At 49.9% G+C, this 27,564-nt stretch overlaps 1 protein-coding gene across 5 annotated transcripts in view; it reads right to left on the bottom strand.

Annotated features, from left to right (window-relative positions):
* Window positions 1-4,226: 4,226 nt before the first annotated feature.
* The window catches only part of HIVEP3 (HIVEP zinc finger 3), a 300,751-nt gene continuing 277,413 nt past the window's right edge, over window positions 4,227-27,564 (bottom strand). For 3 of the 5 annotated variants that reach the window (XM_074555698.1, XM_074555699.1, XM_074555700.1), the window contains 3 exons: window positions 20,369-20,467; window positions 12,573-13,639; window positions 4,227-9,707 (listed from right to left, as the gene is read on the bottom strand). In XM_074555698.1, coding sequence (XP_074411799.1) covers window positions 8,880-9,707; window positions 12,573-13,639; window positions 20,369-20,467 — 1,994 coding nt within the window. In that variant the 3' untranslated portion in view covers window positions 4,227-8,879. The other 2 variants (XM_074555701.1, XM_074555702.1) reach the window with 2 other exon arrangements.

Genomic DNA, 27,564 nt, shown 5'->3' with positions numbered 1-27,564 from the left:
CAGTGGTGGGAATTCCCAGAGCTCACACACTTCCAGGACCAAAAGTTTAACCAAATGCTGGGACCACAGAGCCAACTGTCCCTCTGGGAGTTTGGGATTTCATCCCTTAAACCAAATATTCCAGCTGCATTCCCTTAGGACTGAGCAACTTGGGCAGAGATGTGGCCTAAACTGCAATTTGCAGCAAAAAAGGGGAAAGACCTGCTGAGATAAATAATACAATGGATGTGCTCTCACCACTGGCATCTCCTGCTGAAACCACACCCTTGGTGTAGCTGAGCTGCAATTCCAGGAAGAACAAAACAAATTCATCACACAGGATGGTTTCAGGTTTCAAGTGGGTTCTAGTTACCTGGATAGGTGAGTCCCAAGGGCAAGGAAGCATCCATCCATCCATCCATCCATCCATCCATCCATCCATCCATCCATCCATCCATCCATCCAAGTCCTTTTGGTCTGGGATGGGTTTGAGCTCCTGAGCACAAACTCTGGTGGGTGGTGCCTCCTCTTGAGCACCTGGGAGGTATTAATCCATCTCTCTGTCTGGTTTGGGACCACAGGATAACCCAGACTGGGAGAGCAGGGTCAGCCAGGGACTCAGGCTGTGCTACTGCAGCCTTTACCTCATCTGGGTTTGAGAACTTTGTGTGTTCTCCCATTGGAAAAGCTGGATTTGGTATCAGAGCAGGGCTTGGGACTGGTGGTACATGAGGGACACCAGGGCTGGGCTGTCACCCCTCAGGAGCAGGTGAGGAGCTGCATTTCTCAGTTCCTGAGCAATGTGAGCAGGTCCTCAGGAAGGCAGGGGGGACTCCCGCATTTCCCAGGGCTGTTAATCTCTGCTGCCAGGCACATAGGGACACACTTCCAGGTTTCCCCCATAAAACAGAGGCTAGGGCTGCTTGCACCTGCTAATGATGAAAGCCAAGATTTCCACTTCATCCTCTGGGCACAGGAGCTGGGGGTTTATGGAGAAGGACATGTTAGGAGACAGCAGTTTGAAATGAAAAGCACAGCTAACACTCTGGCCATCCCCTGGCAACTCCTGCATTTCCCTTTTGTGCCCCTTCTGAGGCTGGCAGGGGCACTGGTGACCCCTGTAGGACACAGGGTTTGTTACCAGGTGGATTTTTGGTTTGTTTTGCTCCCTGTCTGAGCAGTGCCTGTTGGAGGATGAGGTCACAGCTTGGCTGCCAGCTCTGCCTGGGAGGGATCAGCTGCAGTGACCCCTGGGCTGCTGCTTTGGGCATTGCTGTCCCAGTTCTTGCCCAATCACCAAGTCCCACCCCTGGTGATGTTTGGGCTGCTGGGACTCAGCTCTGCAGGCACGGCCAGGCCCTTCTTCTAGCCAGCAGTGTCACAGGCAAGGCACAGCCCAGTCCTGATGCCATCCCTGGGGTGCCCTCTGTCCTGGGATGCCCTCTATCCCCAGTGTACCCTCTATCCCTGGGACACCCTGTGTCACTAGGGTGCCCTCTATCCCCGAGGAGCTCTCTATCCCTGGGGCACCCTGCATCCCTGGGGTACCCTCTATCCCTGGGGATGCTCTGAATCCCTGGGGTGGCTTCCCTCCCTGGGGCTGCCTTTCCATCCCTGGGTACCCTCTGTCCCTGGGGCTTTCCTATATCCTTGGGGTGCCCTCTATCCTGGGCTGCTCTCTGTCCCTGGGGTACTCTCTATCCCTGGAGCTGCCCTCTGTCCCTAGGTGCCCTCTATCCCTGGGGTGCCCTCTATCCTGAGGCTTTCCTCTATCCCTTGGCTGCTCCTCTATCCCCAGGGTGACCTCTATGCCTGGGGTGCCCTGAATCCCCAGGGTACCCTCTATCCCTGGAGCTGCCCTGCATCCCTGGGGTGCCCTCTATCCCTGGGCTGCCCTCTATCTTGGAGCTGCCTCTCCATCTCTGGGGCTGCCTCTCCATCCCCAGGATGCCCTCTATCCTGGCTGCCCTTTATCTCCAGGGCTGACCTCTATCCATCCATCCATACCCCATCCTGGGCTGCCCCTCTATCCCTGGGTGCCCTCCCTCCCTCCCTACCCCATGCCCAGCCCACCCCTCAACCCATCCCTCACTGCCTTCCCTGACCCCTTCTGCCCCACAAAGTCCAGCCCTTTGCGAGATGGCTCGCTGGGGATGGTGGGATTCGATCAAAGCTTGGCCTTGATGCTCTTGGAGGTCTTTTCCAGCCTTAATGATTGTACAGTTCTCTGATTCTTTGATTCTCTGATCCCTTTTCCTTCTCTCCCTCCCTGTTCCCTGCTCTCAGCAGCCTCCTCCTGTTGTCATAACAACGAGAACCAGCCCGGGTGGCCGTGCCAGCCCTTCCAGCTCCGGCAGCTCCTCCTGGGAGGGAGCAACAGCCCCAAACCATATGGGCAAGGTGGGGAGGAGCCCCGGCAGAGGGACAGGGGCTGTGTCCCCTCTCACACACTGTCACCCGCACGGCTGGAGACACGGGGCACAGGAGGAGCTGTCCCTGGCTGCTCTGTGCAGCACATCCCAGCCATCCCTCCTTCTCCTCTCAGCTCCCTGGGGACCCAAATCCCTGGAACCAAGTCCCTGTTCCTTTTAGCCCTCTCCTTAGCAGAGCCCCAAATCTCAGGAGCTGAGTCCCTGCTGCTCTCAGCTCTCTCCGTGGTGGAACCCCAAACCCCTGGAGCCAGGTCCCTGCATCTCTCAACCCCAAATCCCAGGACCCAAATCCCTGTTCCTTTCAGCTCTCTCCTCAGTGGAGCCCCAAATCCCTGGAGCCAGGTCCTTGATGCTCTCAGCCCCAAATCCCTGATTTGGATCAGGGTCCATTCCTCCAGGTCCCTGTTCCTCTCAGCCTCTCCTCCCCTCGCCATGTGACACCTCCCCAACATGCAGCAAACCCAGGCACAGGCAGGTTTTTGATGGGGCAAAGGGTGGCAGGGCAGGAACTGCCCAGGAGGATTTCCAGGTGAATAAAGGGAATCGTTGGGCTGAGTGCAGCTCAATTCCTGAGGAAGAGCAAGAGGAAGGTGTAAATTCCTGATTTTTTTATAAAAATACTATTTTTTTTCCCTTACATTTGTGTCCAAGGCCAGGCTGGACAAGGCTCTGAGCATCCTTCTCCATTGGGATGTGATCTGTCCCTGCCCAGCTGGGGTTGGAACTGGCTGATCTTTAAGGTCCTTTCCAACCCAAACCAGTCTGGGCTGTAGGAATTCAGCCTGGCCTCCATCCATTCTCATGCATATATTTCTCACTGCCTCATCTCTGTGAGGAGGAAAAATTGGGGGAAAAAAGGAGGAAAAAATGTAAACTCAGAGCACCCTGCTCCAGTGGGATCTGACCCAGCTGGAGCTGGAACTGAGTGATCTTTAAGGTCCTTTCCAACCCAAACCAGTTTGAGATTGTGGGAATTCATCCTGGCCTCTGCAGAGCACCCATTGCTCACAGCCTCAGCTCTGTGAGGAGGAAAAACTGGGGACAAAAAGGAGGAAAAATTGAAAAAAATACAATTGTGGCATTTCCATGAGGGCAGCACTTCCCCTGCAGGGATGGGGTGGCTGCAGCAGAACCAGGATTTATCCAGATGTGCCTCCAGGGACCTGGGAAATAAAACAGGAATTAAAAGATGCCACTCACACACGTAGTGATATGTTGGGACTTTAAAATTTATTCCAACATGCTGTTTTTTTAAAAATACGCCCAGACCGAGCAGACAATCTGAGCTGTAGTAAAGGCAATATTATACTTGTAAAAACTTCTCATTCACAGTACAGATGTCATTTACAATAAGGGTCACAAACATCAAATACTGAGTATTTTTCTTTTTTTTTTTGTTTTCTTGTTTTTTGTGTGTTTTTTGTTCAGTTTTTTTGTTGTTTTTACATCAGACTGTGCTTTTTACCTGCATTTTTTTTTGCACTGATATAACCATACAGACATTGCAAGATGCAAGTGTAGAAACTGGAGTTCAAATAAAATTACAGGCAAAACTACCAAATTCCATTGGACGCTGTACATATTTACAGTACCATTTTTTGGAATGTATTGCCATTTTAAGAACATATAGAAACTTTCTACAGACTATTCCACTTACAGAATACATACACCTTTTAGAAAAAAAGGCAAATATTTATCTTACATGAGACCATGTATATTAAATTTGCGTACACCTTATTATTATTATTAATTATTATTATTAATTATTTTTTACATTACATTTACTAAAGTGATCGTAAGTGCCATCATATCTCAGTAATGAAAACAGATTGGTTTTATGCCATCAGGATTGATGTTTTTTAGTTTATTTTTTTTCTTTTTTTTCTCTTTTTTTCTGTTTTTTGTAAATAACTTACAATATGGTTTTATTTGTAAATACTGTGCAATAGACAGAAATGTTAAAAGGAAAGGAAAGAAAAAAAGCAGATGATTAACAGAGGAAAAGCATGGGGAGCAGGGAAGGGCTAGATCAAATCCTGGAGGATTTTGCATGGAAATTGGGACAATTTGAATGATTTCTCCAAGGATATTGCTTGTTCAGGTGCTGTTCCTGTGGATTTTGGACAAAACCCGAGGCAGGGAAAGCTGCAGATTTGTTGGGCAGGGAGAGGCAGAGCCCCAGCCCCGGCAGGAGGGATTTGGGATGTTCTGGGTGGGAATTACCTGCCCTGCTCCAGCAGGACTGGGCTGGATTTGGGATCAGAGCAGAGTTTGGGACTGCTGGGACATCAGGGACACCAGGGCTGGGATGTCACCCTTGGGAGCAGGTGAGGAACTGCATTTCTCAGTGGGAAGCTGGACATTCACAGCTGTTTCATTATGGATTTTTTCCCTGCTGCAGCTCCTGTGTATCCAGCCGAGGAGCTGGCAATAATCTGAGGTGGCAGAGCTCTGCCTCGGTTTTGGGGAGCCCTCTCCTCATCCCATGGTCTGCTCAAGACCCCAAGCTCAATTTAGGAGCTAAATCCCTGCTGCAGCACAAAGGAGTTGCTGAAACTCCAGAAGTGCTCAAGATTAAGGTCCAGGAGCTTTCTGAGCTCTGGATGTCAGTCCTGGTGTAGGAACACAGGCAGGGAGTGATCCCAGAGCTTGGGCCAAGTCCTCTGTGTGCAGGAGGAATTCTGGCTCCAGAGCATTCCTGTGTGATCCAGGAGCTGCATGGATGGGAGCCACCCAAACAGCTCAGCAGGGTGAAATATCTGTGAAAATGATCAGTGGAATATCCCCGTGGGATTGGGGCTGATGGAGCAGCCACACCACAGGAGCAGCCAGGCCGTGCCCTCATGGATTATAAATTGGAGAAGCTCTGCCATGAGTAAAGCAAGGGATTTTATTTCCACCTGCTGCTGAACAGGAAGGGCTGGGCTCTGCTTCTTCATTTACATTATTAATACATTCTCTGGTAAATTATCCCACTAATTGCTCTGCAAAGCCACCCTTGCAGCCCTTGTGGGAAGCACAAAGGGATTTTCCATCCCTGATTTGCAGGCAGAACAGACATTCAGAGCGACACGAAAAGCTGTGACCAGCAATCAGCTCCCACCGAGGGTGACACAGGGGGACCAAAGGGGATCCGGCTGGGAACGGCAGCCACCGCTGAGGGCTGGGGGTGATACCCAGCCCTATAAAAACCCCGGGAGTGACATTGCTGTGCTCCTCGGCCGAGCAGGGGGCAGAGGGACACACTCGTGTGCCCGCAGCCAGAGATGCTGGTGCTGGTGCTGCGGGTCCCTCCCGCGGAGCTCTGAGCTGGCAGTGCGACCATTAGCCCTTAATTAGCAAGGAGTTATTTTTGGGGGGAGCCTTCTCGCCCCTTGGGTACAGCGTGAAGCACCATTTCACCCCAGCCAGAGAAGCCAAACTGGGTTGGGACTCAGATTTTTGTGCCCATCTCCTGAGTTTGCGGCGGTCCCTGCCTGCCCCGCTCCGCGGCTGCCGGGGATGGGGAGGGGATCCGGGCAGGGAATGTCCCCGGGAGCACCTCAGCCCTTTCCCAAACTCCTTTTCCTGGGTTATTTTTTGGCCCCGGGTGAAAAGATCTGGATGGCTACACACAAACTGCCCCGATGCTCCGCAGCTGAGATGCAGAAAGCTTCGAGCTGCTGGGAAAGCTTAAAAATCCTGATAATGACAATAATAAACCGCCACAACAACGACAACAAAATTATCAACAAACCAATGTAAAGACTTCAGGGTTTTCTTGGGCTTTTTTCCCTCCCCCTCTTTCCACAAAAGACAGAGGGGAAAAAAAATCCACAGAAAATTTAAACAGATTAAAGATTGAAATGCAGTTACAGAAAGAAGCTGAGCAGATTTGATCTAGCCCAAAACTCACGGCAAATGCACCAAAAAACCAGACACAGCTGCTGCAGTACTTTCATGTACCATACATATATATATATATATTTATATATATATATATATGTAAAATTAAATACGAAAAGCTACCTTGGATCAAGTTAAGAGTGTGACAAGGGGCAGAAAGTGACCGAAATCAGGGAAATCTCTCGATTTCATGGGTGGTTTCCAGGGATGCTCACACCAGCCCCGGCCGAGCACTCCACTCCCACTCACCCCGGGATTAAGCGCGGATTAAGCACGCACTTAAAACCTGAGGAGGGTTTAAACTGGTGCTTAAGAGCTCGAGTGAACAGAGCCGAGCTCCAGCCCCTGCTCTGCCTCTGAGAACAGGAGCAGCTTCCAGGCTCGGGGCCAAAAAAGGGGGAGATGGGAAAAAGGGAAACCTGATAAAAGTGCCAATTAGGGGATAAATGGGTTCTGGACGTTGTTTTGGTCAGTGTCACAGCCTTAATGATATTTCCATGATATCTTTTTTTTTTTTTTTGATACTTAATTCCTTTTACAAGAAGAGCAAAAAAGAAAAAAAAAAAGAAAAAGAAAAAGAAAAAATGACAGAAGATTATTAAAAAATTTCTATTCTTTGCCCGTGAAACGGGAACAGTTCGTAGCTCATCAAGTCTGGCAAGGAAATATGTTCTCATTCAGGATTTTATTTGATTCCTTTCATTATTTTTTTTTGTATTTTTATTTTTTTTTTAAAAAGTGTATTACGTACCCGATAAATTGGAACAGCTCTGAAAGAAGAAAGAACTGGTCCACTGGTTAAATATTTATTTATTTTTTTTTTTTTTTTTTTGTTAAAATAAAAAATAAAAGAGGTTTGTACAGATTCCATCGACCAGAAAACCCTCTGAAGTAGTAAAGACCCTGCAGGGGCAAACGACTTGAAGCTTTGTGGTTTAAAAATTTGTGACAGAGGAATGGCTCTGTCGGGGTCACTCTGGATTTGGTATCGGATGTATTGGCAGTTCAGGTCTTTGCTCTGCCAGGGATTGCCCATCCCGAAAAATCTGCTCTGGAAAAAGCTGCTGCGCATGCATAACAAGCTGATTTTGCAAGCATTCACCATTCAGCATCAACATTTTTATCTCCCAAAACCAGCCAAAAACAGGGCCTGTCCATGCCAGAGGGGCTGAGCTGGGGATGTCCCACGCCAATAAATAAATAAAGGTGAGAACAGGAGCCAGAGGCACCGAGAGCCCTGGAGGAGGAGCAGAGTCCGGAGACCTCCTGCATCCCTGGAGATCCCAGAGCAGCCTGGGATGGGGTGGGATTGGGTGGAATGGGATGGGATGATGGGATGGGATGATGGGATTGAGTGGGATGGGGTACGATGGGAATGGGTGGGATGGGATGATGGGATGATGGGATGATGGGATGATGGGATGGGATGATGGGAAGATGGGATGGCACAGACAGGGCACGATGGAACGGGACAGGATGGAATGTGATTAGGGGATGGGATGGGATGGGATGGGATGGGATGGGATGGGATGGGATGGGATGGGGGCAGCTTGTCCACAACTCAAACATGCCGGAAGGAGAAATGGTTTCAAGGCTGAGTTCCTCCCCCTCTGACACCAAGCGAGGGTTTGCAGAGGCTCCCCCAGCCCAGACAGGGCTTTGCTGGGCGCTGCGGGAGGATTAAAGCAAAGCAAGCAGGAGGCTCGTCCAGCGAGAGACCCTTCCTGGCACGGGCTCTACATTCCATACATTCCTACCTTCTCGCAGGTAAATCTTTGAAGAAGAACTTTTTTTCTTCTTTTTTTAGTTTTTTTTTTTGTCCCTTTTTTTTTTTTTTTTTTAGAAAAGTGCTTTGCTGGGTTCTGCAGGAGGGAGGGGTGCTCGCAGTTTGTCGTCCTCTTTTCGAGGGACAATTTTTCTCCCTGCACACAACAAACCTCCCCTGCTCAAGGAAGTGCTACTTTCAGTCACAAGGTCAGGGTAAACACGTTTTTTCAAATGTAAAGCAGTTTCAACTGTTTAAAGCACAACCATAGGGATGCGAGGAAAAAGAAAACCAAAAAAACCAAGCACTTTGCATGAATTAAATAAAGCATGTAATAAATACGAATCATAAACTTCTGTACACAGGAGCAAGGGTTTGGGTTTTTTCCTTTTTTTTTTTAATCATTTAAGCAATATAAAAAAAAAAGTTCTTTTCGGTTTTGCTTTTGTTTTCAGTGCATCTTCTTCCTCTTTAAAATGCTTAACCCTTTCCTTTCTACATCTCTCAGGCCCAGGATTACGCACACCTAAATGGCAAAAAAGACAACGTCTAACAAACCCCCTTTCCAAAAAACTCTAAAAAAATATTCACAGCCTCAAACAGTTTTGTACATTTCAAGCAACAAAAGGTATAGAAAAAGGCACAAGTAACTGCATACATGTGGAGATAATACCAGACTGGGACAAAGAAAACCAGGAATTTTCCATGGGTTTGGTCATTCACTAGAGTGCTTCTTATGATTATACTAAAGGAAATAGTGTTGAAAATGTCTGCTGATTTTACAGAGGAAGCCTAAAGGTGGAACAGCTGGCGGAGGCTTAAGTACTTCCCGCGTTTTCATCCACCTTTTTGTGAGTTTGACCTAAATCGGAGTGCTCTGGGTGAGGGCTGCTCCCGCCGGGCTCTCCGGAGAGGTTCCTGGGGCGCGGGGCCTGGGGATGGCCAGGGGGCGCTTCTGAGGGGCTGTCCCTGGCCAGCGAGGGGACGGCTGAGATGAAAGTGCAGGCTGGTTCCGAAGGGGTGCTCGAGCTGCCCAATGGCTGCTTGCCCGTGGCTTTGGAGGGTTCCTCCCCGCTGGCTGAGGGCTCCACATGGGGCTCCTTGGGGCTGCTGGGGCTGCCTGAGGACACCGAGGCCCGCGGCCGCTCGGCCGGGCTGGGCTCGGCCTCTGCTGCAGGCCCACGCTCCTCCTGCTCCTGCTGGAGCTCGCTAGTCCTCATCTTCTCCTCCAAGAAGCCACCACCTGCCGGCTCCGGGCTCAGGGTGTACTTGGAGACCTTGGCCACGGGGGACACGGACGCCGATGAGGGCTCTGGAGGGCTCTGGGGCTCCCCGTCCCTCGTGGCGGCCCGGCTGAGCTGGGCGAGGCCGCTGGCTGAGGGGAAGTGTCCGCCTTGGAGGGGCAGCACGGGGCCGGGCACCAGGCTGGCGTGGGAGCTGGGCCTGGCCTGCACCATCTGGATGCCCCCGATGGGGATCATGGGGTACGGGGTCCTGGCGAGCTGCTGCGAGTGCAGCGGGAGGTGGCTGAAGACATTCTCCTCCCCTCGGCCGGGAGCGTGGAGGTCGTGAGGGGCCTGCAGGGGCCGGGGGCACACGGGCGGCGGGGTGCCGGGAGAGCAGGGCGGGCTGTGGGGTTCCATCTTCTGTGCCAGGGGGGAAAAGAAGAGCTGGGTCAGTGTGGCACGCGGGGGATGGCCACCAAGGACTGGGGTTAGGGTTTTATTCGGGTTTGAGGGAGGTCAGGAGCAGCACAACCCACAGCGTTTCCCTTCTGGGACAAATATGCCCAACAAATATGGTGTGTTGGGGCACAGATCCAGAGATTTGGCTTAGGCCTGGATCATTATAAAATCAGGAAAGAAGAGCTGGGTCAGTGTGACACATGGGGGGTGGCCTCCAAGGACTGGGGTTAGGGTTTTATGTGGGTTTGAGGGAGGTCAGGCAAGTCAGGGAGATGTGGAGCCCCAGACCTTGAAGGTGAGGAGCAGCACAACCCACAGCATTTCCCTTCTGGGACAAATGTGCCCATGGGGTGCTGGGGCACAGACCCAGGGATTTAGCTTAGGCCTGGATCCTTATAAAATCAGATTTATTGGTTGGAAGGGACCTTTAAAGGCCATCTTGTCCAACTCCTGCCATGGGCAGCGACACCATTAACTAGACCACAGATCTCCAAGCCCTGTCCAACCTGGCCTTGGGCTCTTCCAGGGATCCCCCTGGGCAACCTGTGCCAGGGCCTCCCCACCCTCTGAGTAAAGAATTTCTTCCTTAGCTTTAGTCTGGATCTCCCCTCTTTTAGTTTAAAACCATCAACCCTACTCTCAGAGCTGCCTCTGGAACACTGGCAGAGCTGCCAGAGCTTGCTGCCAGCTGAGCTGCTTGGGATCCCTGTCAGTGCAGGGGGTTCCTGAGAGCCCAGAATGAGGTTATTTTATATTTATTTATTAATTTTCACTGTGTTTTCCTAAAGCAGGATTGCATCCTTACAGCTGCTGGGTGCAGGGATGCTTCCAGTGAGAGGCAGCATCAAGTCCGGCACACCCAGCAGTGGGTCCCCACCACCACCCTCATGGGGTGCTCTGTGCAAATCAAGGGTTCAGACCCTACATTTTACCTTTTCCTCTTTCTCTCTCGGTGCTTCCCATAGTTTCCTAACGTACATCATGGAGAGATATGTGGCTAAACAGAAATGGATTAATTAGTGATGAGGTTATGACTAAATCCCTGCACAGGACTCCCAAGAAGAGGAGGCAACCATTGAAATCAACTTTCAATTAAGATGGGGTTGGAGATAAAATGTGAGGATCCACTGGAGGGCACATTTCTTTGTAGGATTATGGGGAATAATTCCCTGATCCTGTGAGCTGGATCTCTGAGGAGACAGCAGAGGAAAGCAGCAAAAGAGAACAGGAAAGAGAAAAAGGAAGAGACACCAAAGGTAGTGTGTGCTGGGTCAGCAGTGACAAGCCCCAACACTGCTAAATGTCACTTATCCACAGGAAGCCGTGGCTAAATCACTTCAGGGATGCTGGGAAACCCCAAACAAATATTTCAGTGGTGCAACAATCACCACAGGGAGAGACTGCCCTAAGCAAGGGCCAGTGGGAAGAGAGATGGTTGGGGTGAGACTTGGCAGCGAGCCTGACACTGGAACTGAGCTAAGATCATCTTCAAACTCTGTCTGGGACCTGATAAACCCTTCTCTGGTCCTTCTGTCTCTTGTGGCCTCACAAGGAATGTTAATTTTGCAATGAAAGCCCAGTTGTCCATCGTGCTGATAAAGGGGAATTTTTCCATTTGGGTTTTTGCTGCTGCTTTGGAGGCACACAGAGAAGTAACAGTGGTGGCTCTGGGTGTAGAAAAGGAGCTTGAAAACGAAGCCAAAAGGTAAATGTGACCAAAGGAGCTGAAAGGTGGGAATGGCAGGCAAGCAGGGCTTAAAACATTGTCTCCTACTGTGGATTTGGGAGCTGAGGGGGTTTGCTCCAAGCAGAGGCAGCAGGAAGTTATCTTGACAGAAGAGTTGAAGGATGAGGGTTTCCAGAGCCCTGGGATTCACCACAAGAAATGGATTGACAGGAAGGGGAAACAGCATTAAAGGAAGCCAAGGTTTGGCCCTAAAGTAAAGGAGAGTATCTGGGAAGGTAAGACAAAGACTCAGAGTGGAAAAGAGCAGGAAGAAGGCACCACAGGACAGAAGATTGGCATGGCAGAAAGATCTGGAGAAGCTCTGGCTCAGCATCTGGGGTGGCAGGGGCTCTGTAAGGGCCTCTCTCTCCCCAGTGCAGTTCCTGAGGGCTGAAGTCTCTCCCCACAGTGAGGGGATCTCATGTTCCTCAGCACCACTGACAGCAGAGCCAGGCACTCCAGCAGGAATGGGAAATATTCCCCCAAACACCCCCATGGATCTGCCTGCAGCCCTGGGGGCAACAGGAAAATTCCCTTTACCCACAGGATTTAATTTGTCCAGCAGGGAAATTAAATCATGTTCTGGACCCAGTGGGAACCCCCTCTCTGTGCTGAAGAGAGGAGAGATGAAATGAGAGCTGTCCAAACAAACATTTCTCAGCAGCTCATCCAGAAGAGCTGGCTGTGGGTGGACACAGGGCTCAGCCAGGGCTGGCTCAGGTCACTGACCACTGGGAAATGGTCACAGCTCCACCCCAGCTGGGGAAACCTCAGGGATGGGAATGGAATTCCCAGGAACAAAAAGGCTCTTAGTGACAATTAATCATTAAGAGTTTGTCCTTGCTGATTGTCCCAGCAGGACTGGCTGGCTGAGGAGTGGGAATAACCCCTTGGAGAAGGGATAACTTTATTTCTCTCCAACTGAGAAGGGTAGGACTCAAATGGGAGCAAAACCCACTGCTGTCCCCTGTCCCTGTTCTCTGGGTCACCTGTGACAGCGATCACAGGGTCCCTGTGCACTTCTGCATCACACCCTTCACAAAAAGCCATGTCAGAGACCACCCTGTGAGGACCAGAGGGCAGCAGAGCACTGGACTTACCAGCTTGGACTCGTAGAGCTGTAAGTTTTTGCCAAAGAACCTGTGAGGTAGAGGCATCGTAGAGAATATCCCGGGCTGGGCTTGATATGAGCTTGGAACTTTGTCCTCTGCCGATTTGCTCGTGCCAGGCAAGTCCTCTTTGCCAGGGGGTGGATACCTGGCCAGCTCCAAGCAGCCTGGAGACAAGACTTTCTTCAGGGAGAAGTACCTCAGGGATGCCATCTCTCTGCTGGGCGATGAGTGCCTGGCAGGGGCCACTTCTCCTTCTGGGGGGAGGGCTGTCCTCGGGGACAGCTCCCTCCGGGGGGACAGGTGCCTGCTGGGCGACAGCTCGAGCCTTGGGGACACACATCTCAGGGGAGACAGCTCCCTCCTGGGAGAGAGGCGCTGGCAGGGGGACAGCCCCCTCCCTGGGGACAGGCACCTCAGGGAGGACAGCTCTGCCGTGGGGGAGAAGCGTTTGGGGGACGTTTCGTTTTTGGTCAGTAAGTGCTTCCTTGCCAGCACTGCTCTGCTGCTGCTGCTGCCGCCCCCTCTGCCACACTCCTGGCTCGGGGACCACCTTTTCCTTGGGGAGGTGTCTTTGGAGGTCGACAGGTCCATGACCAAGGACATCTGTGGCCTGGTGACAGATTCTCTCTCAGCAGGAGCCAAGTGCTCGGTGGAGGTCAGAGCTGGTCTGTGGAGGCTCAGGAAGCTGTGGCACACAGCAATGTCACTGCTGTCTGCTGACCACTTGCTCTCCAGCCCTGAGGAAGAGGAGGAGGAGGCCTGCTGGCCTTCCCCTGCTTTCGGGGTGCTGGAGGCAGCTTCTTGAGCTGGGGATGTTTGGATGCCTTCCTCTGGAGAGGACGGGGAGCCCCCTGAGGAGTGCAGCAGGAGGGTGCCGGCTTTGCCTTCCGGCAGCTTCGGCGCTGGCTCGTCTTGGCTCTCCTCTTCCTCCTCGTCTTCCTCGTCCTCGTTGTCGTCATCGTCGTCAGATTCCTCGAGGTCTGAAAACTGGTGTTCCTCGATGGGCTCAGATCCCTCCCGCCCCTCAGAGTCCTGGAAAAGGTCTTCACTGGTTCCTGGAGGCAAACACAGAACAGAGAGTAGAAAGCACAGGTTCAGGGGCTATTTCTGTGTTAAATCTGCTCATAGAACACATGTAAGGGGCTATTTTTAAATTAAATCTGCTCACAGAATACATGTGAGGGGCTATTTCTGTGCTAAATCTGCACACCAGACACATGTAAGGGGTTAGTTTTGAGTTAAACCTGCTCACCAAACACATATAAGGGGCTATTTGTGTTAAATCTTCTCACCAAACGCATATAAGGGGCAATTTTTGAGTTAAATCTGCTCATAGAATACATATAAGGGGCTATTTCTATGTTAAATCTGCTCATCAAACACATGTTCAGGGTCTATTTCTGTGTTAAATCTGCTCATAGAACACATGTAAGGGGCTATTTTTGTGTTAAATCTGCACAGCAAACACATGTGAGGGGCTATTTCTGTGTTAAATCTGCTCACAGAACACATGTAAGGGGCTATTTTTGAGTTAAATCTTCTCACCAAACACATGTTCAGAGTCTATTTCTGTGCTAAATCTGCTCACAAGCTCTAAGAGCACCAGAGGAGAGAGGATCTGGCTGCTCCTGGGTCTGATCATCGCCTGCTCTGAGCTTCAGCCCTGCCCTCCCTGCCAGCTCCACTGCTGCTGATCCCAGTATATCCCAGTGAATCCCACTCTACCCCAGTTCCAGTTCTGGCTCTGCCAGCACACACACCCCTCAGTCTCTGCTGGGCACCTGCCACACTCTTTATTTGCTCTAAAATGCAAAAAAAAAAAAACCTTTAATAGGTGAGAACAGCAGCACCTTTACCCTTCTGTGGGGTTTGATGATTATTTGTTACAATGGTGACTCTAGAATATCCACAGCTGCACCAGCTCCATGTGTTGGGCTTTTTCCTGCCCAGATTTCATGACAAATAGAGATCAGCAAGGCAGGACTTTTGTAAAAAATCAAACAGGGTGGAAGGAACCTCTGTGGATCTCCCTGGGTAGGAAAAATTCCAGCTGTGGTTTGAGGGCAGAGGGTTTGGGGTTCTATAAATCAGAGCTTGTAGGCAGCGAGGAGGATAAAAAAGGAAATTCTACATGATTTTAAATATTTCTGCTGGTTAAAACACATCTCTCTGCTGCCTGAAGGGCCAGCAGGAGCTTTCTGAGCTGGGTACCCATTGTAATTGTGGGTTGCCCCGTGGCAGGGAGGAATGATGAATCTGACTCCATGTTCTCAGTAGGCTGATTTATTATTTTATGATACTATATTATATTAAATAATACACAGCACCAAGTCCTCATGATGGACTAAAATCCTAATTTGGTTTATTTGGGATGCCAGGGCCTTCAGGAAGCATTTGGCATTCCCAGTCCCACGGATTTTCCCATGGCTGTTATCCAGCCAAGAGTCTGCCTGGAGCTGGGAACAGAAAGGAGCAGCTCACCCTGGTTCCTAACAACCCTGGGGCACAGCCATCCCTGCAGCTCCCCTGCTGGATTTGTGGGGTGCCCCGATGAAGGGAGGAATGATGAATCTGACTCCATGTTCTCAGAAAGCTAATTTATTATTTTATGATACTATATTATATTAAAGAATACTAAACTATACTAAAGAATACAGAAAGGATACTTACAGAAGTCTAAAAAGATAATAATGAAAACTTGTGACTTTCTCCAGAGTTCTGACACAGCTTGGCCCTAATTGGCCAAAGAGTGAAAACAACTCACAATAAAAACTAATAAAAACAATAATCTGTGGGTAAACAATCTCCAAACACAAGCACTACACAGGAGAATCAAATCAGATAATTATTGTTTTCCTTTTTCCCTGAGGCTTCTCAGCTTCCCAGGAGAAGAATCCTGCGCAAAGGGATTTTTCCAGAAAATGTGACAGTGACAGGTACAGAGCTGTCAATGCTCAGAGGAAAATCTGCTCCTCCCCTGGCGGGAGTGCAGAGCTGCTGGCAGCAGTGACAGCAGTGACAGCCCAGACAGGGCCACCCGGGACAGCCACTGGATGTCACTGCAGCCCAGCAGAATGGCACTGCCGGGGCCCTGCTCCGGGAATGCCACCCGTGCCCAGCCAGGGGCCAGAGCTGTTGGACACCTCGGGTCGGGGGCTGGCAGCAGAGCACAGAGGTGCTGGGACACCTGTGTGACACCTGTGTGTGACCCCTGTGTGTGACACCTGTGTGTGACACCTGTGTGTGACACCTGTGTGTGACACCTGTAGGTGACCCCTGTGTGTGACACCTGTGCGACACCTGTGTGTAACACGTGACACTTGTGTGACCGCTGTGTGTGACCCCTGTGTGCGACCCCTGTGTGTGATAACTGCGTGTGATACCTGTGTGTGACTCCTGTGTGACACCTGACACCTGTGTGTGATACCTGTTATATGACACCTGTATGTGACATCTGTGTGTGACACCTGTGTGTGATAACTGCGTGTCACCTGTGTAATACATGTGTGTGACACTTGTGTGTGACTGTCACTGTCATGTTTTCTGGAAAAATCTCTTTGCCCAGGATTTTTCTCCTGGGAAGCTAAGAAGCCTCAGAGAAAAGGAAAACAATTCTTATCTCATTTGCTTCCCCTGTGTTTGCTGCTTTGGAATGTGTTTGAAGATTGTTTACCCACAGGTGATTGTTTTTACTTAATGACCAATTCGGGTCCAGCTGTGTCGAGGCTCTGGAAGGAGTCACGAGTTTTCATTATTATCTTTTTAGCCTTCTGTATGTTTCCTTTCTGTATTCTTTAGTATAGTTTAGTATAGCATCCTTTAATATAATATCATATAATAAAATAATGAATTAGCCTTCTGAGTCAGATGTATCATTCCTTCCTGCCATGGGGCACCCTGAAAATACCACGTGACGCCTGTGTGACACCTGTGTGTCACCTCTATGTGACACCTCCGGGTGATACCTGTGTGACACCTGTGTGCCCTGATGAAGGCAGGAATGATGAATATGGTTCCATGTTCTCAGAAGGCTAATTTATTATTTTATGATACTATGTTATATTAAAGAATGTCAAAACTATACTAGAGAATACAGAAAGGATACTTACAGAAAGCTAAAAAGATACTAATGAAAACTCGTGACTCTCTCCAGAGTCCTGACACAGCTTGGCCCTGCTTGGCCAAAGAGTGAAAACAACTCACAGCAGAATCCAATGGAACAATCACCTGTGGGTAAACAATCTCCAAACACATTCCAAAGCAGCAAAACACAGGAGAAGCAAATCAGATAATTATTGTTTTTCTTTTTGCTGAGGCTTCTCAGCTTCCCAGGAGCAAAATCCTGCGTGAAGGGATTTTTCAGAAATGTGAATGCCACTCTCTCCCTGGAGAGGGATCCTGGATTGTGAAATCCTCCACAGTGACGGGGCTGCTGGGCTCGGGCTGTTTGCAAACCCCCAGGGGAACTGAGCTCAGAGCAAATATTATTCCAAACTCCCAGCTGCAGGCTGAGCCAAGCAGATTTCCTGCTTGGAACAGGAATGCATTTCACTGGCAGAGCTGGGAGCCAGCCCTGACTCTGCCTTTGGGGCTGGGGACAGGCAGGAGCTGTGCTGGGCATGGTGCTCTCCTTTCCTTGCCCCAGCTGGGACAGGAAATGCCAAATTTGCCCCCGTCAGGGGTCAGGAATGAAGGGAAAGTGAAGCTAGCCCCAAAAGAGGAGCTGATTGCATTTGCCACCACAAATTCCAGTGAGGGAAACATCCCAGAGAGTCCTGGGACAGCCCCAGGGAATTGCTTTGGCTTCCTGACACAATCCCTGCGTGACATCTGTAGGTGACACATGTGTGACACCAGGGACAGAGCTCAGACCTGAGCTAGGCTTCCAAAATTCATCCTGCTGAGCTCATGGGGAGAGAAAGGGCAGGGCTATAACAGGTATGTTTGTTTGATATTTGGGAAAAATGATGAGGAGGATTTTATTTTACTAGAAGGCTAACTCATCTCATCTCATATCATATCATATCATATCATATCATATCATATCATATCATATCATATCATATATTACATTATATTATATTATATTATATTATATTATATTATATTATATTATATTATATTATATTATATTATATTATATTATATTATATTATATTATATTATATTATATTATATCTTATTATATGATATTATATTATGTGAATTTGTTAAGTATTTAATTGCACAACTCTACAGTATTTTGTGACTGTTAGTTGACAGCTTTGATCTTATATACTTGGATTTAATTGGTTAGTGAGTTAAAACACTTAAATTAGAATTTAATTATCAATTTTTTTTGGTAAACAATTTTTTACAATATATTTTACTTGTGAACAAACACAGGCTGCAGCAAATGAGATAAGAACTGTTTTTACTTTTCTGAGATTCAGAGAATATGAATCCCAGAAATTGCTTGGGAAGTTGTGTTTTGCTTTTCTTTGTGAAATGTGGTGACACAGGGCAGGGATGGAGGAAGGAAGGAGAGAGGGAATCAGTGGGAATGTGTCCTGCTGACAGCTTTGTCTGAGGTTGCCTCTCATTCCATGTGTGTTATTTATTCTCCCCAGCTGGTACCAGCCCACCGAGCCCAGTCCAGGCAGGAGTGAGGAATTATACTCCAATCTCCTTTTATAGTAACACCCCTTGCTTTCTGCTGCCCCTTAAATAGAAATACAAACAATCAAGTGAAATACAACCCCAGTTTAAAATAATCCAGGGAGTTTTAGGAACTGCTGCTCCCTCCCTGCCGGCCCCTAGAGGAAAGCACAGCAACCTTCCTGTGCTGCTTTGTGTCACGTGGAAATTGGAGCCTTTTTTATTATTATTATTTAATTAAAACAGCCCGTTTAATTCTTGTTCTGAGCCTCTTTGTGAGGAACAGAGAGGACACAGGGGAGGCTCTTTGCAGCCCCTCACCCTGAGAGCAGGGGCTGTGATCACAGCTGGGATCTCGAATTTCTCATGCACCTTTCTGCCATTCCTGAGTTATTTTCTCATCCATCCAAGCAGCTCCAACCATCAGAGGCCAAAATCCCATTTTCTGCCTATCTTCTTGGCTGCTGTATTTAACACTGACGTTTGTGAGCAATGACTCTGCTCACAGAGCAGAATATTCCCATGGCCAGCAGGATATTCCCTGGCTTTACCAAATGGGACCAAAGCTGGGAGGAAGGAAAGGAAACCTCCCCTGACACCATCCCTGCCAAGGGCACTCTGTGAACCCCTGAACAAACCCACAGGGCTCTGCAGTGATGGGAATGGGAATGGTAATGGGAAATGGGAAAGGGGAAATGGGAACAGAAAATGGGAAATGGGGAATGGGAATTGGGAAATGGGAACGGGGAATGGGAAATGGGGAATGGAGAATGGGAATGGGGAATGTAAAATGGGAATGGGAATGGGGGATGGGAATGGTGGAAATGGGAAATGGGAATGGGAATGGGAAATGAGAATGGAAATGAGAAATGGGAATGGGAAATGGAAATGGTGGGAAATGGAAATGGGAATGGGAATGGGAAATAAGAATGGGAGACTCCCCTATGTGACACTCTGGGGATTTCCTGTGATTCCAAACCTACCTGGAGTGCTGGCACAAGGTGCAGAGAGCCCAGGGCAGCCCTGCAGCCTCAGGCAGGGGGGACAATGGATTCACTGATGTCACACTGACAATGTGTCACTGCCTGTGTGTGCCACTGCTCATGAGTGACACTGCCCCTGTGTGACACTGCCTGTGTGTGATACTGCCCATGAGTGACACTGCTTGTATTTGACACTGCCATGTGTGTGACACTGTCCCTGTGTGACATTGCCTGTGTGACACTGCTATGTGTGTGACACTGCCCCTGTGTGACACTGGCCCTGAATGACACTGCCTGTGTGACACTGCCATGTGTGACACTGTCCCTGTGTGACATTGCCTGTGTGTGATACTGCCCATGAGTGACACTGCTTGTATTTGACACTGCCATGTGTGTGACACTGCCCCTGTGTGACACTGCCATGTGTGTGACACTGCCCCTGTGTGACACTGGCCCTGAATGACACTGCCATGTGTGTGACACTGCCCCTGTGTGACACTGCCATGTGTGACACTGCCATGTGTGTCACTGTCCCTTTTTCACTGCCCGTGTGTGACTGCCCGTGTGACACTGTCCCTGTGTGACATTGCCCCTTTGTGTCACTGCCCCTGTGCCACTGTTGCTGTGTGACACTGCCCGTGTGTGACGCTGTCCCTGTGTCACTGCCCCTCTAACACTGCCCATGAGTGTCACTGCCCCTGTGTGTGACACTGCCCTGTGTGAGACTGCCATGTGTGACATTGCCCATATGTCACTGCCCCTGGTCTCTCCAGATCGTGGCAGCCACGCCCTGTGTCACCAGCAGGACCCTCCTCCTGCCACCCCTCCCATTGTTGGGGACACTGCAGAGCCCCAGAGCCCTCCCTGCAGCACCACATCCTGCAGGCACACACAGAACCAGAGTCTCAAAATAAATCAAAACATCAACAATCAAACATCCTACTGTGTCACCAACCCCAGCCAGGGCACCCAGGGGACCCAAGGGACCCAGGCTCACAGTGACCCTGCCCTGCTCACAGCTCCCAGCACTCACAGCCTGCCCTGGCAGGAGCCTGAGGGCACAAATTGCTCCCCAAGTATGGCAGGGTGGGCTCTGCCCTGGCAGGGCCCTGCCCTCCCTCACTCCCCAGCAGCTCTGCACCGGAAAGGTTGGGTTGGTTTTACCTTCCTCGGCTTCCAGATCCACCGGTGGAGATACCAACACGCCCAGCTCCTGACATTTTTTGCTGTGGGCCTTTGACTTCATGTGTTTAGTCAGATTCCCTGGAAAGAAGCGGAAAATCCATTTTACTCAAATATGGCTCCTTTTCCCCCCTCCTTTTTCCCCCTTTTAATATTTTTTCTCTTTTTCTTCAGATTTTTTCCTTTTTTAAAAATTTCTCCTTTTTTTTCCCCTTTTGCACACTCAGCAGTCACAAGTCAAACCCCTCCTTGAACCAGACAAAGGCCCCTGACTGTCTCCAAGCCCTCCCCACTGCAAACCCTGGTGACACAAGGCCAGGTCCCCCTTCCCTCCCTTTGCTGCTGCCCCAGGGTGCAGGATAAAGTGCAGGCAGGGTGTGGGACCTTCCAGGGCTTGTGCAGCCTTTAAAAAACTCCTGGGGCACATTCTGGGGCTGGGGGAAGAGATGGCATGGGCTGCTTTCAGCTGTGAGCATGCAGCAAATTAAAAATGGGAGGAAAGCAGGGATTGGAAACACACCCCAGTGTGCCATCATCATCATCATCTTCCACCCTCATCCCAATAGCCCCACCTGCCTGGAGGGGAGAAGCTCCTCAGCACTACAGGACAGAGAGGATCTACCCTGGAAATGTACCAAAAATGTGTGGATGTGGCACTTGGGGACATGGGTCAATGGTGGTGGCCTTGGCAGTGCTGGAGAAGGGTTGGGCTTGGTGATCTTGGAGGGCTTTTCCAGCTTTAATGGTTTTATGATTCTACAATAAAATGAGGGTTTGAGCTACCAGCCAAGGGGGAAAATCCTGCATTCCCATTTTCCCCTAAAAATAATGGCTCAGGTGCTCTTGAAATGTTCCACAACCAAGTGGATGTGGCACTTGGGGACATAGGGCAGTGGTGGTGGCCTTGGCAGTGCTGGGGAAGGGTTGGGTTGGATGATCTTGGAGGGTTTTTCCAGCTTTAATGATTTTATGATTCTATGATAAAATGAGAGTTTGAGCTGCTAGCCAAAGGGGAAAACCCTACATTGCCATTTTCCCCCAAAAAGAATAGCTGAGGTGCTCTTGAAATGTTCCAAAACCAAGTGGATGTGGCACTTGGGGATGTGGGGCTTTTCCAGCTTTAATGGTTTTATAAATTTACAATAAAATGAGGGTTCGAGCAGCCAACAAGAGGGAAAACCCTACATTGCCATTTTTTCCCCCAAAAAATGGCTCAGGTGTTCTGGAAGGCACCAAAGGGCTGGGCCAGATCAGGTCCTGGAGCAGGAGGAGCCTTGGACACCCTCTGGAACTCAGAAATTCCCAGTGAGGCTTCCCCAGGGCCAGGATGGGGTGTGGGGTCACTGGGGCTGCTCCGGGATAGCTCAGAGGGCACCTCTCTAATTCTGCCTCCCAAATTACAGGCAGGTTAATTAGACACTAATTAACCCCACTTACAGGCTGGGGAAATGCTGAAAAAAAGGGGAGCATTGGCTGGAGGGAATGGAGCAGGTAGGAAAATGAAGGGTATCAGAACTAAAGCAAAAATGTCCCATTTTCCCTTTTCCTCTCAACAACACTTCCTAAAATCCCAAACTGGGATTGGGAGGGACTTTAAAGTCCATCCAGGGACACCTCCTGCTGTGCCAGGGTGCTCCAAGCTCCATCCTGGCTTTGGGCACTTCCAGGGATTTGTGGGATGATGAGGAGGAAGAAGCTGGGCCCTGTTGAAGCAGTGTTTGAATTTCCCATGCCCTGCTGTGCCCTCAGCCTTGCTGGCACTGAGGAGCACCAGGCTTGGTTTTCTCACCAAAAAATAAAAAAAAAAAGGGGGAAAACCAGAATTCTCCCATTTTATTACAACCTCCAGGGAGGGCTGAGGTCGTGCAGTGCAAAGTCCCCAGTCTGGGGGAGCACAGGGGGCCCCTCTGAGCCTCTCCTGTTGCTGCTCTGGCTATCAGGGATAAAAAAGCCACTATTCACTGGAGCAGAGCATTACCCGTGGTGCCACAACCACCCAGCTGCCACCTTGATTTCTCCTGAGCCCATGAATTATTTATTTCAGCCCATTTTGTACAAAAATGGAGCAGCTCCAGCAGGAAACACCATGAGAGACAAAGGCTGACTCTATATCCCTGTGTATCTGGCACCCAACCTGGACGTGGATTCAGGGCATGTTTAATAACCTGAATGCAGCAAAACAGCTCCAAATAAGAGAGATTTATTCTGTTTAACTGCCCTGAGCCCCCTGGTCAGGACACTGAGGTGTGAGGATGATCTCAGCTCCCTGCTCCAAACCAGAGCCTCTTTTCCCACCCCAAATCAGGAGTTTTGTCATGGCCCCAAACCCACCCCATGAGCCAGGAGTGTGTTCTCACAGACACCTCTGCTCCCAATGAATCACCAGGGCCTGAAAATGAAAAAAAAACCCCATCCACAGTCCCAGCTGTGGCCTCATGGAGCTGGAATTTCATTTTGGAAATGAGAAGCAGCAAGAGCAGCCCAGACTGAGTCAGTGGCTGCAAACCCCCACTGTGCTGCTGCTTGTCCAACCAGCTCTGCCCCATCCCTGCCCAGCCAAACCCTGCCTGGAGCCCCTCCAAAGGCAGCAAACACAACCCCAGCAGTGAGCAGGGCTCTGTGGGGACCCAGCTCAGTGGGGAGGGGACATCCCCAGAGTTCTGGTGCCCCCAAACCAGCCCAGAAATCCTCTCTGTCACCAGGAGCCTGCTGGAAAAACCAGGAGAGAGACCCAGACCGGAGGGAGCAGCAGGAACTCCTGAGGAGAGGGAGCTGCTCAGTGCTCTCAGGTCCTCAGAGGTGCTCGGAGGCCAGCATGGCCACCTCAGGTGTCCAAAAGCCACTGTGGCCACCTCAGATATCCAAAAGCCACCTCAGGTGTCTAAAAGCCACTGTGGCCACATCAGGTGTCCAAAAGCCACCATGACCACCTCAGGTGTCCAGAAGCCACTGTGGCCACATCAGGTGTCCCAAGGCCACCGTGACCACCTCAGGTGTCCAAAAGCCACCATGATCACCTCAGGTGTCCAAATGCCACTGTGGCCACCTCAGGTGTCCAAAGGCCACCTTGGCCACCTCAGGTGTCCCAAGCCCAGCTGGCTGACCACACCAGCATGTCCCTGTGCAGCTGCAGGACCTGCAGGGCTCCCAGAGCCCTCCTGCCCCTCTGCTGGGGCTCAGCAGCTGCTGGGGCTGCCACCATGCGCCAGGAGCCACCAGTGTCCCCTGCTGTCCTGTTCTCTGTCCCTGGCCAGGGCAGTGTGTGCCTCCTGCCTTCCTTTCCCAGCCCTCAGTGCCAACAAATTCACCCCAAACCCCAAAGCACCAACTCATCCCAAGCTTTGTTTCCTTCCCCTCCAGCTCCTTTTCCCTCTGCTCTGTCTCTCCCTTCCTCCCCCAGGTAAAGCTGCTGGCCAAAATCCTCCTGCAGAGATCTGGGTGCAAATTTTCTTGTAGAAATCCCAAAAAAGCAGGGATGCTGCATCCTTTTAGGGAAGGACAGATCCTCATCTGCCCCCTCTGCATCATTTTAAGGCAATTAAAAGCTGGAGGCTCCATTCCCTGGGCTGAGAAGCTGAGTGATCATCCTGGGAGCAATCTGCAGGACAAGGATATTTATCTGAGCAGGGCTCTTCTTCCAGTTTGTGTTTTTTTAGACCCCTTAATTAACGCTGGCAGCATTAAACGCTCGGCAGATTTCCAGTAAAACCAACACCACTTTGCTAAGTGAGAGCTGGATTTAATCCTACCAGGGAAGACTCACAGCTACTTGTTGCCTTGCAGAGTTCTGGCTCCCAAGTTAAAAAAAAAAAAAGCAGAAAAAAAAATAAAAAAGAAAACCACACAGCATTGCTTCCTTGGAAACCGTGGAAAAACATCTTTGAGGGAGCAAGAGAGAGCAGCAGGGAGCTGGATTTAAATAGCAGAGGAATTTCACTGAACCCTAAGCAGGTAAGTGCTCCTTATTGGGGAATGTTTACCAAAAAAAAGCTCCCAGATTTGCAACCAACTGGTTATATTTAAAAAATCCCCCAGGAATTGCTGGGAATGCTGAGCCCCCAGGAGGAGCAGGGGCAGGGTGAGCACAGCTCCCATTACGCCTGCCCAGAACTATGTGCTCAGCTCTGCCCATGCTGGGAGCTCTGAGTGGGACTTAGAGCAGCTTAAATGCCTGTGTTCTTTGGAGAAAGCTGAGACTGGAGCCTTCCAAAAGCACCTAAAGCAGCTTAATGGGGACTAGAAGTGATTTCCCACTTAAATTTCATGAGGGAAATTAATTTTTTTTTATTTTGCAAGAGCCATTATAATATTTTTAAGGCGTTAAAGCAGAATGTAGGGAGCTGAAGCATTGAGATTCCTGGGAAAATTATCCTGTCTTTGCTGGGGATGATCCTTTCTATTTCTGCTGTTAAATCTGATCAATTGAGCAACAACCAAAAAAAACCCCAAAACCTAAAAAACCAAAAAAAGAGCGAGTGCAGGAGGCAGCACAGTGACACAATGAGCCAGGATGAACAATTGCCACATTCCTCTTTGGAAAGCACTTTCAAGGAGAGCAGCAGCTCCTCTGGGAGGAGGAGAAAGCCATGGAGCTGGGCTGGGAGAGCTGGGGGTGCTGCCCTGGAGAGGAGAAGGCTCCAGGGAGAGCTGAGAGCCCTTGCAGGGCCTGAAGGGGCTCCAGGAGAGCTGCAGAGGGACTGGGGACAAGGATGGAGGGACAGGAGCCAGGGAATGGCTGCCAGTGCCAGAGGAATGGCAGGGCTGGATGGGATCTTGGCAATTGGGAATTGTTCCCTGGCAGGGTGGGCAGGGGCTGGGCTGGAATTGCCAGAGCAGCTGTGGCTGCCCCTGGAGCCCTGGCAGTGCCCAAGGCCAGGCTGGGCATTGGGGCTGGCAGCACCTGGCACAGTGGCAGGTGGCCCTGGGCTGCAATCAGCTGCCATTGAAGATCCCTTCCCACCCAAACCACTCTGGCATTCACATTCCTCAATCCAGGATGGAAACCAGCACCAAAACCCATTGCAGCAAATGGAGAAAGGAAAGGAAAGAATGATTTCCTGGCTGGTTGCAGGTGCCCCCAGTGCCATTTGCCACAGGGGGTTTGTAGCCTGGCAAGGGCTGGTTAGAGAGGTTTGGGCTGTGCCAGGGTGCCCAGAGCAGCTGTGGCTGCCCCTGGAGCCCTGGCAGTGCCCAAGGCCAGGCTGGAGCACCTGGCACAGTGGGAGGTGTCCCTGCCATGGCACCAGATGGGATTTAATGTCCCTCCCAACCCCAATCATTCTTGGTTCTGTGATTGTGCTGGGGGATGCCCTCACACAGAGAACCAGTCATAACTGATACTCTGTGTGCCAAATAAATCCTTGAACCAGGTTTTGTGTGGGATTTAAATAATGCACAGGCCTTGATTTAGGCCTTGGTGTGGAGCTGATATCCCCAGGTGAGACTTTGTGTGGAGGAAAGCTTTCATTTGCAGAATTCATTGGTCAGAGGAGTTCAATCTTTTAGAAAATAGATTATTATCTTTTATCCTTATTGACATGTGGATTAAAGGAGTGAATTTGCACATGCAGCCTGCCTGGAACCACACAGGCCGTAAAACATCAGCCACCTCCTGGATCAGACCTATCCAGCCAAAAGCTGATATTCCAGAAAGGTGCCCAGGATTTGCAGATTTCCAAATTAGCAGAATTCCCAGTGAGGCTGAGACTTTAATGGCTTCACTGGCTCCAGAAAACACCACTGAATTTTTCCCTGGAGGTCTCTAATCCTTGGTTTCCAGCCCTGATTCCTGGATATTTTCCCTTTCTGGAGAGTTCCAGAGCCCTTTTGCTCAGTGTTTCATCTCCTGGCTGCTCCATTGGGATATTTTCTGTTCCTGCCTCACATCCCATGGGATGACCAGGCAGGAAATCCCTGGGGATAACTCCGTCCTCATCCCAGGGGATGTTTGTGATGTCCCCAGGAGCACAGGGACAGCGCCCAGGGATGCTCAGCCCCTCAAAGGATTTTTGGGGTATTTTGGGGATGTGCCCATCCCTGTGCTCTGCTCTCCCAGCAGGGAATTCACCCAGCTGTGCTTTCCAGAGGAGACTCAGGCTGCTGGAGCTGCAATAACAACAAACTGTGCAGCTCTTAAAGGGCTGGGGGGGAATGCATTTAATCCATTTAATTTAATATATTCAATATATTCACATGTGCAGTACCCTCAGTGCTGTCAGGGACTGATTTAAGGAGCTGAAAATGAATTTATTGAAGGCTCTGGCTGAGCAGTCTGGAGTCTGGGAAGAGTAAGTGGCACAGAGTGTGAAATGGGGGATCTCCAGCCAGCAGTGTCCTTTCTACAGCTCCCTTTAAATTAAAGTGGAGCTCCTCATCCCTCCTGACCTCAGAGCTGTTCCAAATGTTTTATCCAGAATTTCTGAGGGCACTGGAAGCAATCAGGACTCTGTGAGAAGGTGATGTGGATCTGAGGGAGGACAGAAAATAACTGGAAAATAATAATAATAATAACTGGAAAAGGGAATTAATGTGCCAGCACTGCCCCTCATCCCAGCAGCAGCGAGAGAGGGGAAGGGAAAAGCTCTCCCCGACCTTCCTGAAAGGGAAAACAGCTTTTTCTTATTTCCTTCCAGCCCAGAAAACAATGCAGAAGATGCTAAGCCTCCTTTAAAGACCCTCCTGGAGGCCACAGGCACAAAGCTGCACCGCAGGGGAGGGACAGACACCTCATTAAAGAGGCACCTTTAGATCTGCTCCAGAAACACCAAATCAAACAAATCTCTGCAAACCAAATTTCCAAGGCTGTTGTTCCCATCAGCTAAACGAGCACACACACACACAAAAAAACCCCAAAATTAATCTCATGGATTTGCTTTAGAATAATAAAAAAATAAAATTTCCCTGCAGTTCTCTAAGCCAAAAGAACAGCTTTGCTTCTAGTGACAGAAAGGCACAAAAAGCAGCAAATTAGTGGATAAGGGCAAATATTTATAGCATTTTCTGTTGCAAAAGTTTTCCCAGTCCTTGGAACACAGACACAGATTTTCTAGAGTGGGAGGGGTGGGGGGTGAGGTACATTTTAACCAGATAAAGCTCCTCATTAAAGAAAATAATAATAATAAAAAAGTCCCATTTAACTGCTTCCAGCCTACTGGAGAGTTTAGAGCATTAGATCATGC

This window comes from Zonotrichia albicollis, chromosome 20 (assembly GCF_047830755.1).
Source record: "Zonotrichia albicollis isolate bZonAlb1 chromosome 20, bZonAlb1.hap1, whole genome shotgun sequence".
Lineage (NCBI taxonomy): Eukaryota > Metazoa > Chordata > Aves > Passeriformes > Passerellidae > Zonotrichia > Zonotrichia albicollis.
The sequence above is the reverse complement of the archived record's forward strand: the minus strand, read 5'-3'. Positions and strand labels throughout refer to the sequence as shown.